General features: G+C 30.6%; 1 protein-coding gene across 1 annotated transcript in view; it reads right to left on the bottom strand.

Moving 5' to 3' along the window:
- The window catches only part of Wdr59 (WD repeat domain 59), a 153299-nt gene that overhangs the window by 122393 nt on the left and 13982 nt on the right, over positions 1-16924 (bottom strand). Inside the window, exon 2 of the mRNA XM_075356849.1 lies at positions 7332-7381. Coding sequence (XP_075212964.1) covers positions 7332-7381 — 50 coding nt within the window. The remainder of the gene's footprint in view (positions 1-7331; positions 7382-16924) is intronic.

The raw sequence follows: 16924 nt of genomic DNA, 5'->3' as shown, positions 1-16924 counted from the left end.
ATACAAACTTAAATAGAAAAAAAAATTATATAAATTTCACCTAAATACAAATAATCTAATAATACTAATAATATAACAATACTAATCTAATAATACTAATAATGAAAATAAGTATAGAATCTTTAAGAATAAAATACCTAACATAAATTCACATGCATTATCAACTTAAAGCCAAATAACAAAAACAAAGATAACATTTTAAATGAAACTATTTAAGGGGCTCAAATGCAAAAAAAAAAACTGTAAATTAAATAACCACTTAGAAAAGGATTTCCTGCCTACGTGAATAAATGAAGCTACCCCTAAAACTCCAAACTTTAATTTATAGTGAAGAAAAAAAATACAAGGCTCAAATGCAAAAAAAAACCAACTGTAAATTAAGTAACAACCACTTAGAAAAGGATTTGGCTAGACCTTAATAACAAAAAATAAATAAACAAATAATTAAATAAGATTTATAATAGAAAATTTGTTTTTAAAAATTAAATAATTATTATTTATTATTTAATTATTTTCATAAACTGAATTTTAAAATAAAATTTGGACCATGAGGTTTTTTTTAATAATTATATATTTTTAAATAAACATATAATTATATAATTATTTTTTTTTTAGGTTTCTTAATTTATAAAAATTATTATACCATTATTAAATTATATACCATTATTTTAAATTAAGTATTATATAATTTGACTAAATTTGTATTTCAATTAATCCATTATTTAATAACTATTTAATTTAAATTAAATTTTAATTTATTATAATTATTTTATTGGTGCATTTAATTATAAATTTATTTTACTTGATTATTTTTACAAAAACTAATTTACATTTAATAAAAGATTTTATATATATTCTCTCTTATAGGGACAGCTTTAAAGAGTAGACAGTGTAACAAGACCAGTATAATGAACCTGAGGAATCCTTTACTCAGGTTCATTATACTGGTCTCAAATAAGAAGAAAGTGGTAGAAAATATAATAATGTAAGGAACTAGAAGGGGACAAAAGTAATCCTTTTTCTAAGGTTAACAGGTCCGTTTAACAATCGTTCTTTGTATATTGCCTGCTGACATAGCTAAAATAGATGTTATTCAATGAGAAGAATTACCAGACCAGAGTAGGAATTCATGGGAAAATTTAAGGGATAGGACAATCATTCTCATGTTTCAATTTGGGTCTGGTTCTGAAAGTCAAGGGGATATGAGTATAAATACTCCAGGATAGATGAGTGAACATCAAATTTTGAAATGTGAGTGTAGGCGTATTGCTGGTTATGTCCGACGTGATTGTAAGACGGTGTTACCTGTCAATGTGTAGTACTGCAGGTGCATAGTAGTTTGGCGTGAAGTAACAGGTTTTTGTAAAATTCAATGAAAAATCATGATACCTCAATCTCACAATTCAATAAATACAAATTTAAATGTGAAATTACCAATAAAAAGCATTCCAGTGTGGACAGTGGGGAAATGGAGTAAAGTATTAAATTCATTCATAAACTATAGGATAGTTTTATTTGTGAAAAGCAATATATAATTGTAATTATACAATTACAATTTATTGAGTGACTAACAATTTAAATTGTTAGTCTCTCAATATCTTGATCAAACCACAAACAGGTGACAATATATTAGTTATAGAACATCCAAGTTGGCTAATTCAGAAGAAATGGAAGGAGTGTAAAAGGCAAAGAATTGAACTTTAAGAACAATATTTAAGCAAATAATTTAAGATGTACAAACCATCAAAATATTAAGATAAAAGATTAGCACAGAATATAAAGGAATGGAAAGATGTATCAAATCCATCAAGCTATATTGACAAGCAAGAATAAAATAAAACATTGGAAAAACAATAGCATACAAAGTGGGATAAAAAAAATCATTTAATTTTTAAAGCAGCTGAAAAATATTACACAGGTTTTTTTCACATAAAAAAATATACTTCCTACATAAACACCTTTAATTTTATTAAATAATAATCTACTTATTGCTTAATGTCACACAATAACAAAGCAACAACGTATTACATCATTAAAAATCATGTCATTCATTACTTAGGATAACCAAGACTGGAGTCGTTTTGTAAATGAAAAACTACAAATTTTGTAGAACAGTTATTCATAATTTATACTAACAGTGTCCAATAAAAAACACAAATTATTATTAAGAATAAAAATTATAGACTATTTTTGGTAAATATGGATTTGACACAAAATTTAAAAAATACACATGAAGCATTCTAAAAAGTATCACAAAAATTAACATGATATCTTATCAGAATTGGAAATCAAGGCCAATAATTTCTATGCATATTAATTCATTCTTCGTATAAAAAATTTACATAAATGATAACAATTTTTTAAATTAAAACAGCACATACAGATATAGACTCTATGAAAATGACATACTTGTCATAAAAACTATTTTAACAAATATGGCATTAAGTTACGGTAGATGAACATACAAATCTTAAAGTAATTTTATTTCAACTAAAATAAAAAACAAAAATTCTTAAACTGGCTTATAAAATGATAATTTATGGAATAATTAAATTAAGTGGTGATATCAACAGGATCACGAAAGGTGTTACGGTAATTTCACAGAATTCAGCAAGTGGTAACTGCATGACCATTACAAATTCAATGTGAAAGGTTATAGAAAAAATATAAAAAATAATAAAATATTGATACTGGAAACAGTACACAAAGATCTGAACAACTTAGCTATTCTGTTTGAATAGTTCAGTCACAGTTGTTAACCAGCAAGAACTAACATCCACAAAAGATTCTACTCGAATCAAGAATAGATTTAGAGCTTAAATTTGTTTATTTTTAATAGATGTATCATATATAATTATATATGGTGCGTAACATAGATCTAAAATAGAGACTTCAGAAATGTGATGACAGACGAATAGTGAAATGGGCGAAATAATAAAGTACAAATGAGATTTTAAAGAAGAAAGAATTAAGACAAACATATCTGTCAATGCCCTGCATGGGCAACAAAAATTGCACAATACATAAGTAAATAGCAGAAGGTACAGGATTTACAAAAAAAAATTATGATTGATTAATAGATTAGCATGGAATAGAAAGGAATGGAGAGTGCATCAAACCACAAGAGACTCACAATTAGAGTAACTTAAAAATCAATTATTTAATTTCAATATCTAAATCAACACTACTAATGATTTCATTCAACTTACACAAAAGACAAAATATTAACTCATACTGATAAATAAAATAAATATTGACTTTTTAAATAATAATATGAATTATAGAGGAATAAAAATAAAAGCTTCCAAAGATTACATGCTGAGCAAAAATTTTAATGATTTAATTGTTTAAAAATAATAGTAATAAAATAAATAAATGAATTTTCTATCAAATTTTGTTAACTTTATACAAAATTTAAAAGATGTCACTAATCTACACAAAAAATTGTTGTTATCTTTCTCGGCTCACTTTCTCAATAGCATGTATGGAATTTTGGAACAAACATTAATTACTAATTTTTTTTAGCTAATAAAGATAGTTTAATCTTAACTGTTTTAAAGGATTAAATATTAAAAAATAACATTGGTTATAGTTACAGAATTTTTTTTGTAAACCCTATTCAAGCAAATTTCTATTATTTAATAATAGCTCAAATTTACTGGCAATATAGGTCAATTACTAACTTATTTATAAGAGCTGATAGTCGAAAACCTTTTCTATTCAGCACTCATTCTCTGAAAGCCAGTGATTTATTTAATGGTTCTTTCAATCAGGTTGCCAAAATCCAATTAGAACATGATTCACAGTTTTATGGACTTGTTCTTTAACTTTAGTACTTTAATTTACACTCACTGTATCAACTAATTATTAGCTAAGCCATGAATAGGACATTACAGTGTTTGTTATGATTTTCTTTAAATTACTGTTACTCTATCTTTTTGTATCACTGAGATTCAGCAAACAACTGTAGAATCTTGAAAAAGTAAAAATAAACAATAGCTACACCACTGTTATCTACACCGTCATTAAAAAAAAGGAAAAGGTATAGAACAAAACAAAATAATAACTACACAAATCAAAGTAGTACTCTAAATAAAGACTCAAACTCTTCTTCTTTTTCCTATTTAGCCTCTGGAAATTACTGTTCAGGTATTACTTCAGAGGATGAATGAGGATGATATGTATGAGTGTAAATAAAATGTAGTCTTGTACAGTCTCAGTTCGACCATTCCTGAGATGTGTGGTTAATTGAAACCCAACCCACGAAAGAATACAGTTATCCTCGATCTAATATTCAAATCCATACAAAAATAACTGCCTTTACTAGGACTTGAACACTGGAACTCTCGACTTCCAAATCAGCTGATTTCAGAAGACGCATTCTCCACTAGACAACCTGGTGAGTTAAGGCTCTAACTACTACAGACAAAATTTGTAACAGGTAAACTGATATGAGTAGGAAATTGTATTCATATTAATCACATATCTTTTATGAAATTTACACATCATTTTTTTAAAAAGTAAATAGAAGGTTACATATTTTAATCTAAGCAAGTAATTAAACAATTTTCAAGTTATATACAAGCTAAAGTACATTATTAACACAAGCCTGCGATGATGGTTGTGTTTTTTAGTTTTTAATAATTGATTCTTTTGTATTTTTTAGTACTGAATCCATAAACAACCTTAATTCTATAACGTCAGGATTTTTTGCAATCACACATTTCAAAATTTGTAAAAAGTTGAAACATTGTGAAATGTGATACAATAAAAAAGATAAAAAACATTTTTTTTATAAATTAATATAATACATTCACTTTTCTGGCTTATACTATTAATTCTTATAGCTAAATAGTTGAGTAGTGTGGAGAGGTGTGAAGGGGGGGGGGTCATTGACTACTTAATTTCTAATGAAAATTGCCACAAAATATGCCTAATTTCTATTATAGTGCATATTTAAATTAATTTATTTTTATTTATTTAATTAATTTTTATGAGGTACATCATGCCTTTGGAAACCGCTGCCCATCTAAAATATTTACAATTTTATTCTATGTGTCAAAGTTTCTTTCGATGGCTTATATCTGCTTCGCACTTTTTCCTTCTATGTTCTCTACAAGGTTCATCTTGGTGTAACTCCCACCAACAGTCTGCCATCATCGTAGTTATCCAATTTTCCTTCTTACCTCCTTTCCATTTGTTTCATGTCCAGATGAAATCTCTTACCCATCTCTTTGCTAACGGCACCCAGATTTTCAGGAAAATAGTCCACATGTGAATTTTTGAAGTGAAGCTTCAAGCTCATGAACAGCCTAAATTTTTGTACTTCTGCAGCATGTTCTCAATGATTGATTTGAAGTTCGGATTTTTCTTATTGCTCAAAAACTTGGTTGCTACGTCTTTAAAGGTTCTCCAAGCTTCTTTTTTTGCAACTTCCATTTGTTTCTCAAAATTACCATCGTTTAGAAGTTTTCTAATGTCAGGACCAGTAAAGACATTCTCTTTTAGTTTGGCGGTTGATAAGACTGGAAATTTGTCACAGATGAATTTAAAACATTTACCTTCTTTTGATAAGGCTTTGACAAACTGCTTCATTAAACGTAACTTGATAAGCAGAGATGGAAGGAGAACTTTGTTCGGATCTATGAGAGCTTTACAGAGCGCATTTTTTGTTTCCTGGTTGTAATAAAGCTCTTTTTGGCCAATCTTTCCTTATTCAATGATTGTCTCTGCTATCCCATTTACACAAAAAACAGGGAAACTTTGTGTACCTTCCTTGCTGTCCTAGGAGCATCAATATTATTTTAAGATTACTGCACATAAAACATTTATGATTGTTGTATTTAATTTTATCGAGAACGAATTCTAAATTATCATAACCCTCTTTTAAATGGAGAAAATGTTCGACGAGTATTGATGGATACGTATTCCTATTATGAAGAAGTACAACTTTGAGGCTTCTTTTGGACGAATCTATGAAATCTCCATCGGTACTTTTGTACAAAATGTTAAATCGAATGACAAGTCCATGTAAATCAGAACAGAAGACTAATTCCCCTTCTTCTGAAAAATATGAAAGAAAATCATTTTCTCTGTACCTGAACCAGGAAAATGAGGAAATGAGACAAGCCAGCTGCTAGCAGGCTAAGCCTCAAACCAAGCAATTCTGAATTTTCTTGGGTCAGATGTAAGTCTTGAACCAAATCGTTTAGTTCAGACTGTGAATAAAGTCCTGGTGAATAAATATCTCCAAGTTCGTACTCCTCGATCTTATCTTTATTTAAATCACTTGTGGAACTGTCTATTTCAGATAAATTTTCTGGTGGAATAGGCACTGGTACTTCTGGACCATGAGGAACCTGGCATAAAGTGGATGGCATATTTGGATAGACGATTCATTTTTTATTCTCCAAATTGAAACCGTAAACACCAGTTGACCAAAAGTAACAATCATTGGTGTGATTTCGTGGCTCTCACCATATCATTGGAACTCAAATCTAAACATTTCTTGTTCATTCTTTGACCACTGCTAAAATCCTTCAACACAGTGTAGCAAACGTAGTGGGGTGCCCAAGTTTTGTCTTGATCTATTTTCATTACAAAATATGCGAGGTACACTCGTCGAACTAAACTTGTTATATTTCTTTCTTGCCTTTCTACCATTAACTCACCACAAATGTAATAAAAAGAATCTGCAGAATTTTTACAGCCTCTTGAAGCCAATTTGAAAATGGAGAGTTTGCTTTATGGTCTGAAAATATATTTTCTACCAACAAAAACACATTTGATTATGGAGGACATAAAAAAGTATTTATGCACACTGATGATTGAACCAGCACTGATAGCAGTTGCACAGTGCATGAGTGGCAACAGATAGCTACCAATGAACATGTTACATCTTGTTAAGTCTTGTCACAACCTGTTAGCCAAGCTCTCTCATTGTCTCATAATCAACCCAAACCCCCCCCCCCCCAATCATCCGCTTAGCACCACCGATTTAAATTTTATTCTTTATATATAAGAATGCATAGTATAAGCCAAAAAGTGAATATATTATATTAATTTATTATTCAAAATAAAATATTTTATGTATATTTAAATTATCACATTTTCGCAATTTTCAACTTTTTACAAATTTTGAAACTTGCGATTTGTGAAAAATCCTGATGTAATGGAAAAAAATGAAGATTATTTTTAGATTCAATGCTAAAATATACATAGGAATCAATTATCAAAAGTTAAAAAATATTCCAAAATCCAATTTTGCCGACTTGTGTAATCCATTAAGTTATCAGGTATAATGAATATAATTTAATATAATTAACACTTACCCAGCTAATAATACATATATTCCAGTCCAATCCACTGCCATTGCACTGGCCTAAAAATAATAAAAAGTTTTACTTTAACCTGGTTGCTAAAAAGTATCTAAAATAGCAGAAAAATTGCCAATCATATTATTAATGTCCATGCAACATGCAAAAAATTGTATCTTGCCAACAACACAAATTACTTTGGTGCAATCAATTCAAAAGTATGACACTTATAAGTTATGGGTAAGTCTTGATTTCACTGAAACCAACACTTTCAAAAGTACTGAGAAATCTAAAGAATGATGAACTTTTAAACTGATGAAGAAAATCAATTTGAAATAATTTTTTTTATGAATTTTAATTGCCATATTTATAGTTAAGAAAACACTGGAATTGTAATATCAAAACTGAGATGTTTCTCAGACTTCTGATTTGGTATGTATCAGACATTTTAAAAGGTGTTTACGGCTTCTGAAGCACAAGAACTGATGGTTTTTCACCTAACTCTAAAATCATATAACTGAAAAGACTTCCCATACAAAAAATCAGATTTCACTACTAATAATTCAGCTTTAAAATAATCTACATTACAATATAATAAAGTAGAATGTTTATTCAGGAAGTAATTCAACTGCAATAGTGCTGTGGTCATGCATGCATGCTGACTCCTCACATGTTTTAACAAACTTGTTGATGCTGTTCTGAGCAAAAGAAATCATTGTTCAGTGTGTCTAAAATGGTTGAAATCAATCAGGGAGCCCACCAATTGTGAAATACAATCAATTAATTTTTTAATTAAAAAATTTGAAATTGATTAAAAATTCATTATCAAAATAATGAACAATGGAATGGAAAGAAAACAGTCTTACAGTTAAATGAAGACATAACCGATAGTCAATTAAAATTTTGTGATAACAGATGTGTCACCCTTGTCTTATCATTTTAAGGATATTGAAGGAATTGATTCGGAATAAAAGACAGCAAATTGAGTCAGCATTATTGCATTATGGCTAATGCTTGACTAGACACTGTTGCTTGAATCTAACAATTCATCTAACCATTTACCTTGGAAAGTAGGTTCCTTTATAGCACAGATTTAGTCATAAGTGGTTTTCATTCATGTCAGCAAGCTGACATGAGAGTTGCTGACTAGAGTTGCATCAGAGTAGTGAAAGTTCTTGGCTAATATCAAGAATCCATGAGAATTGGTTGTTATCGAATAATATCCAGCTTTTTTATACAGTGAAAGTCGGTACAACAAGATTCAGACTCACATTATTTACTCATTATACCCGGATGCTCATTATTAACTAATCAGTCTATGTTACAACCAGATTTTTGTTACAAGCAACCTCGTTGTAAGCGACTTCTACTGCATAACAAGAGAGTATAACAAAATTTAGTAACCTGTCAAGGATAACACTTCTATAAAGATGGTATGTAGAAAAATATGAATCATTCAATAATTAAACAGACAATAGGCTGTACAGCAAAACTGGTTCATCAAATAAATACAAACTTTTTTCTATTTTTCTCGTAATTCCCACCAACTTCTCTGAACTTGTCCCATCTTTTTGTGAGTCTTCTTAAACTGATGGGACATCTTTACTGAAGAATTAATTACCTTGATCTAGACACTAGCTTTTTTAATATTTTCTTTACCTTTTCGTTGTCATTAAACTTGATGCCACGCAAAGCTTCTTTCCATCAGACCAAACAGATAAGAAACTGAAGGAGCACGGTCACGGCTGTAAGGAGGAGCATCTCATCTCTCGGAAACAGGGTGTGCATTGTTTCCCAGAGGAAGCCTGGGGAGTGATCTTCCCAGCCTTTTTTATCAGTTTGTATGTTAGGCTCCAAGGGTTCTACTGCAGCTGAGTACAGATCTCCCTCCAACTATTCCACTTCGCTTTGTTAAAGGCTCCTTGCAGAATCTTTCTACTCTGCCATGGCTCTCAGTCTCCTGTCGATCCTCTCATCTTCTTAATCTCGTGAGGATACGCCTTTAGCGAACACATATCCTCCACAGATCTCATCCAACCACAATATATATCTGCACTGGACGCGACCTCACCTCTCTTCTCTTCACGGCCGAAGTGCAAGCATCCTGGATGACTTTGTTGATATTAATCTCCACCCCGTTCTCTTGTCGTGCCTGTGTCAATGACTTTATAAACGCTGTCTGTAACAGCTAAATCCGGGAGCCTAAACATCCATTGCCCAGCCCGTCTCAATGCCCAACTACCACCTCAATACATCGGTGGCCGCTGAGAGTCTCCTCCTCTAGAACCCACCATCGCCCAGCCCCCGTAATCACATCCGTAATGAACGCCAGGTCAAGGACGGATTCCGCTGATCCTCTTGAAAAGGTAAGTACCTCCAACTCATTGAGGCACAGCATTCTGAATGACGCCATCAACTCCGACAGGGGCCACCCACGCTCATTTAGGGTCTCTCCCCGAATTCCGGGCTCTTAGCATTAAAGTCCCCAAGCACAACTACTGCACCTGTGTGTACCCTGACAGCCACCACCAAGTCATCCAAAAACTTACGGTAGCAATCCATGCCGCTGTTAGGGAAGACGTAGCAACTGAACCCCCCCCGGCCTTGTCGGGTAACAGCCAGTCCCAGCCTCACCACCATTATCGCCGCACTATCTCCAGTATCCCTGGTCCAGACAGCCTCCAAAACGACAGCCCAATTTGGCTCAGCTACCACCATTTGGCTCCCGCAACCTCCCTGGTAATAGCCCACAGGAGGTCATGGGAGTATGAACTCTGATTTACATTAAGTCATGTTATCTTTAATTTGTAGCACATTGTCCGCTACGTTCATAATGGCCCTCTGCACATCTTCTTCAAACAACTCTTTCGTGGCAACCAGCTTTGGATGTGCCTATCCTTGCCGCACTGGAAACATTTCTTTGACCTATCTGGTCCCTTACATGATTCCACCTTATGGCTCAAATTCCAGCAGCGGTAGCACCGCTCCTGCTCCAAGGCCAAGTTCACACGGCAAGACACCAGCCCAATCCGGAGATGCCCGCTCTGAATTATCTTTTCAGCCTCTCCACTAGGAACCGTCAGAGAAGCCACCCGTGTACTTGAATGAGCAGGCCGCATCTTGATGGCCTGCCTCCTCTCATCCAACTCAATTACCTCCGCTACCGCTCTAGCTACCTCCTCTTTTGTTGTAAGAGCGTCTATATCTTTTATGTTAATTCTCTGTATATACTCTCTTTTACGCAGGGCAATTTGTTCAACTGTAAGTTGTCTGTCTTCTTGGATAAGTGAATCAATATGAGAATCTAACACCAAGGTCGACACTGTTACCGGGTGGCCCCGGAGTAGTGGTCGTTGGTCACACTTTTGCAGCCACTTTTAAACTTTTCCACCGACACATAAAAACTTGCACAGTTCAAACAACTACTGCTGAATTATTTGTTCATCTGACAAAATATTTCTGACAGTAATACACTTTCTAAAAGTAAAAATCGGATCACAGAACACTGTTCCTCAAAAGTACTTTCCTCGAGCAAACATGCCATCATAATTAAGACTTTAGAGGATATGTTTATGAATCGAACAGGTGACTAACAATCTTCGTAAGGTTGCCAACTAACACTTATCAAACGTTTCAATTGCCTGTATTAAGCATTTCCTTCACTAAAAATGTGTGTCTGATTAATATTGAATGACCCTTCTAGTTTAAAATGTTAAGCACTGAATTAAAAATCATCTTTATTTTCAATAATTGGATTTTTTCTGCCTAACAGTAACTACTTTCAGAGTAAAATTAATATAACCTTTCTGGTATAATAATGGCCAGTAACCATGGTATTATCCTCAAACTTTTGATATCAATATTCAATTATTACATTTAGACAGAAACCATTTATGAAATTTATAAGGTTTACAAGGCATTATCTCACCTAGATTATTCCACAGTTTCAATATACTGTCATATCTCTAATTTACTACAGTTAAACTACAGGAAAATAGCTAAAAACTCAAATATAAGAAAGAATTTTTGAAGTTAATGAAAACTTGCGTACTTATTAAATATTTTTCTGTACTAGAATGAGAGGGTTGCATATCTACAAAATGGAGTTCTTCAACAAAAAAGTCACCAAAACTTTTTTAAACTCAAAAAATAAATAATTTAAACTTCACAGAGAACTTCTTTCTGTCCAACAGATTTTAGCCAAAATTCATGCTTTTGACTAGATAATGGACATTATATCTGATAGCTGAGAATGTTTATGTCAAGTTGATAGAAACATACAAATTTTCTAAAAATTGAGCTTCTTAATGTTTTTTATGTCCATGAATATAAAATCCTGTCAGAATCTGAAATTTGAACAGTACTATTAAATTTAAATTTGCAGTTTTCATGACTTCTAATCTTTTAATTCCAACTCTATGTAACTTATATTCAGTTATTTACATTTATAATAAAAATATTTTAGAATAATAATATATTTAAGAAAATATAAAAGATACCACAGAGCACCACTCAATCTGTTCTTCTATACAGTGAATATCATATTTTATCAAAATATTTCCTTTATCAATTTTAACACTTAAAAATATTGTAACTATTTTTTTTTTTTTGTTTTACATAATTTTGAAGAAATTTTATTTTTTTTTATCATGTAAATTTATTCACACACATAAAAGAGAATTAAAACAAGAGATATCTTGTTTAAAAAGATATCTTTGTTTCAGAGATATCTTTATTAAAAACAGTATTTTTAAATTAACACCATAATTAACTGTTTGTTTTTTCTATAAAAATAGGCCAAGTTATCTACATAAGTTTTTAAATAGATCATGTTTAAAAATTCAAAATCCTTAATCTCTTAACTGTTACATTAGATTTCCAAGTGCAACGGAGCAATTTTCAATAAAATCAGTTCTCAAAATGAATTTTCTTTTCTATTAAATAAAATGATTATTTTGAAGACTATAATTAGAAATAAATTAATTCCATCATTTGAAAAATTATAATTTTTATAAAAATTTGTAAAAGTTTAATTATATAGTTATACTGTAACATACATTTTTTATTTCCTTTTTATATAAAATACATGTGGTCAAAACATTATTTTACTTTAACATTTAACAAATTCAAACTGAGGGAATTTTATGTAATAACTTTTTCATAATTTATAGAACAATATATTAAAAAAAAAAAAAAATTTATTAACTATTCAATAGTGTTCAATATAAACCAAACATTTTCCTTCTATGAAAAGTTAAAGTAAAAGATAAATATTTTGAAGGGGGAGATAATTTTTGTTTTGTATTATTAAACAAATTAAAAACTACGTTATTCATCTAAGCTTCAAAAACTTACAGATTTGTCAAAAAATTATATTTTATGGATAGAGCTTCACAGAAAAAAAAAACGATTAGGAAATTAATTTTCATACAAGCTAAGTATTTGTTTTGTATGTGTACAATTTTCATAAAATTCTGATTTTTTTTCTCTTGCAGTAACACATTTTTAACATAATTAACAGTTTAATAACAGTAAACTTTCTCATACTGTTATTCTGTGTTTCTTCAGGTTAGCAATTCACATATACTTAAACGTAAAATTATGTTTACTTTATTTCTAATTATATTACAGGAACTCTTTGAACCCATAGAAATCATTTAACTGCAATGTCTCAGAAATTATTGCCCTGGAACTTGGTAAAAGACCATCAGTTAAACTCTTATTTGTCACGAGTCAATCTGTTAAACTGAAACCCCTCATCATATAATTATAAACTCAAATAAAATAAATATATGAAGATATCAGTAAATACACATGTTGAATGTATTTATACAAAATATATTTTGGTAAAAACAATAAAACTAATGTATCATATTACATTAAAAATCCATAATTATCATAAATTAGACAACTAATATAAGACAAATGGAAAAAAAACGAGTAGTTTTTATGCTCTTAAGTTTGCATTATTACTAAATTAAAGTATGCATACTTAGGCAGTGCACTTAAAAAACAAATCTTTACAAAACAGAAAAGAGCTCTGTTACTTTGCCAGAGATACAGTTCTTCATAAACTAATGGTTTAAGAATTTATAGTCTAGTTAGATGTTCCATGAGATACATAATTTCAAAGACGGGTGAAGTTATACTTTTAAGAATCAAGAAGTCTTTCTCAGATGGCTCATTAATCCATATAGCTTTTTTCACTTACATTAACTGGTTAGGGAAGAATTACTGACAATAATCTGTTATTTGCATCTAGGTTAAAATTTCCAACAATATGGATTGTGGCCCTGAGGATATAGATATGATGTTTATAAAACTATGCTAAGGTTGTTGTAGTAAAGACCCAATGCATCAAGTGATTAGCCACTATTTGTAGCAGGTGACTACCAGTAGATCAAGCTAGAGATTCTGTTTTCTATCTGATTGCTGAAACATAAGCCTAATGATTGAAATGTCAATTAAGTAGAGCTAGACCCCACCTTTTAGAAGAAAGGTAAAATACTCAAGAAATGAACTTGTCCAGTATCATAATAAATGTAATATTAACATTGGAAAAAAAATAATTTCAAGTTATTTTAAAGAATTTATCAAATACAGGAGCTAAATTAATATAAAAAAACTTCTAAACAGAGCAAACATTTGCAGAAATGAAAATTGTGAAAAAATGAAAAATTTACATTCATACAGATCATCCTCTGAAGTAATACCTTACAGTGGTTCCAGAGGCTAAACAGAAAAACTGTGTGCATGATATTAAGACAACTCCTCTCGAGCACAACCTGTAATTATTACAACAGCTTCTATAACATTTTTTTGAGAAGTTACTTGTAGCACAGTAACAGTTACATTGCACAGTTTAGGTGATTGAAGATTTCATAGCAGCATTACAGGAGTTCCAATGTTAAGAAAACATTTGAGTACTGGAAAATCAGAAGGAATGAGAGTATTGAGGAACTCTGCAGGACAATTCACTGCATCATCAGTTTGCAACATAAAATCATGGGGCATCCCTGTCACGGCTTCACCCGCGCTATATGGTTACATGCATTTTCCAAACCAGGGATGTTTACCTGGTCAGGTCTCGCTTTGCTCATCATTCCTGTCTAACCAGAAGCCACACTGTGCTTCATTACCCTTATGCTGTGAAAATAATGATAAATAAAAATTAAAGCCTGTTGAATTTACAAAAAATATCAAGTGTATTGTAATTTCTTCAGTACAACAGTTTGGTCAGTACAGGACCCAAAACTTTGATGATCTGAAGAATGGGTTTCAAGATAGTTGGTCCTCATTCTAAAAATATTAGTTATAGCTGTTTACCCGTACTTCATGTGGGTAAAAATGTATTTTTCCTGGTTCTTCGACTTAGAAAACAAACACCACTAGGAGGTGGGCGTACTTTGTTTCTTATTTTTCTTTTAACATTTTTGGTCAAGTAACTGGAGGCAGGTGCATACAGTCGCATCGCATGTACAGTAATAGTAACAGTGACAATTGCTGCGTTGGTTGAGCTGCCACGCCATATACTGTCACACCTATTAAAAGGAGAAAATTAAAAAAATCTGAAAATGGATTTTAGTTATTTATGTGAATAGTATTTGCAAGCCCAAATCTAGTGAATATATCATTCATTACAGTCGGAAACTAAGAAAATTTGCAATCACTGTACACATTTTTTAAACTTTCTTCACCCCTTTTAAGGTCGAATTTAAAAAATCTAAAAATCGTTTTTAGATATCCATATAAAGATTGCATAAACCAAAATATCTTCATTTGTTAACGAGAAATTAAAAAATAGTTAGGTTTCAAAAAAAAATTCAAAAATCCATTTTAACCCTTTAAACTCAGAATTTCAAAAATCTAGAAATTCGATGTTGATACTCACATAAAAATTACACACACCAATAATCAAGTTGATATCTTCACTTGTAACCAAGAAATTTAAAAAATTGTAAATTTCATTGTTATTCCATTTTAACCCTTTTAACTTAGAATTTCAAAAAATCCTTTCTTAGTGTGCACTGACACTGTAAGAAAACCATGTATACAAATTTCCTTCAATCTATGTTCAATAGTTTTTGCTAGGTGTTGATGAATCAGTCAGTCAAGACTGCTTTATAGATACAGATTATTAAAGATATTAAAGTAACATTAACTCAGCAATAGTAGTTCAATAGAGTTATATCATATTTTAGCAACAATGCATGTATATCAACTCCTAGGTCTTTCAAAAATAAAAAAAGAATTTTGCATAAAACAGATCTGTGACAAAGGTTTACAAAATATTATACAAGTATTTAGCTTTCGATGATATATCAAAAAGATAAATAGTCTAAGAAGACTGTTACTCAACTTTTTTAACTATTAGTATATACTCATACTACACAAGTGCAAAGAAAATTTATAACATCTAATAATTTACTTAAAGCAATATTCATTATGATAAAATATCACCTGAACACTAACATACATACCCTGAAGATAAAAAACATGCTATAAAAAATAATAATCTCAGCTCTCATGTTAAATTAGTTTAATTATTATAACACAGACATTTATCATTAACAACCTTTTGAGACCAGACAAGAGGCTTTTTTTATATAATATACAGACAAGATCTAGAACTTTGTACAAGTACTTTTACCAGTTAGAAAACATAAATATTTTCAGGAAGCAACTACTCAGCGGCCAAAATTAAATAAAAATTTTATACTACCTAACTGCAAATAATTTCCATAACAAAACCTGACAAAATATTTTTTACCAAACTATCACAGGCAAAGGAAAGTATGTTTGAATGGTGTGTTCATTTACGTTAACCCACTGCAACTCCTATAATATATGTATTGATTTTCATAAACCAGGGGTCAAATGATTCATTTCATTCATTCAAGTGACCATGGGTGCATGACAATTTGAAGCAAAGAAGGTGGTGAAGACATTTTCTTCATTGGATTTTAATGTAATTAAGTTCAGTAATACTATATGAGGTTTTACAGAGAAATTCTTTATTTTTGACATCAATGTCAAGACTTCCTGACTGCAAATCAAAATCAAACAGTGATATAGTTGATATTTTAACTGTATTTATCTCAATGCTTCATTATAATATCCAATACAAAAAATAGCTGGGGATGCAGGGGGACTGTCTAATTAACTTTCTTAGATAGTCCTCAGATTCATCATTTTCATATTTGTCCTTTAGTTTTTTGAGTGAAATTTCACAGTTAACAATAATAATAATAATGAGAAAAAATATTTCTTACTAGTGCCAAAGATTACAAACCACTAACACTTTGAGGCAAGCATCCCAGTGCTGATCAGCGAAGATATCCATTTTTTTATTGTCCCTTAGTACCAAATTAAACCTTTAAAATTTCCTCTAATCTAAATTATTTTTTAAAATAAAGACTTGAATCTTCTTGAAAATATATTTTAAGATGACATAATTCACGTGTAGCTAAATTCTATGGCTAATAACAAAAAATATTTAAAATAACTGCTTTTAAATTTATGCAATAATATATATATATCAAAAATAAATTTAATGTTAATTTAACAGATACAAATTAATATGAATGGGTAATTTAAATTAGATTTAA

Source organism: Lycorma delicatula, chromosome 2 (assembly GCF_047948215.1).
Source record: "Lycorma delicatula isolate Av1 chromosome 2, ASM4794821v1, whole genome shotgun sequence".
NCBI classification, from domain to species: domain Eukaryota; kingdom Metazoa; phylum Arthropoda; class Insecta; order Hemiptera; family Fulgoridae; genus Lycorma; species Lycorma delicatula.
This window is presented reverse-complemented; position numbering and strand designations above follow the sequence as displayed.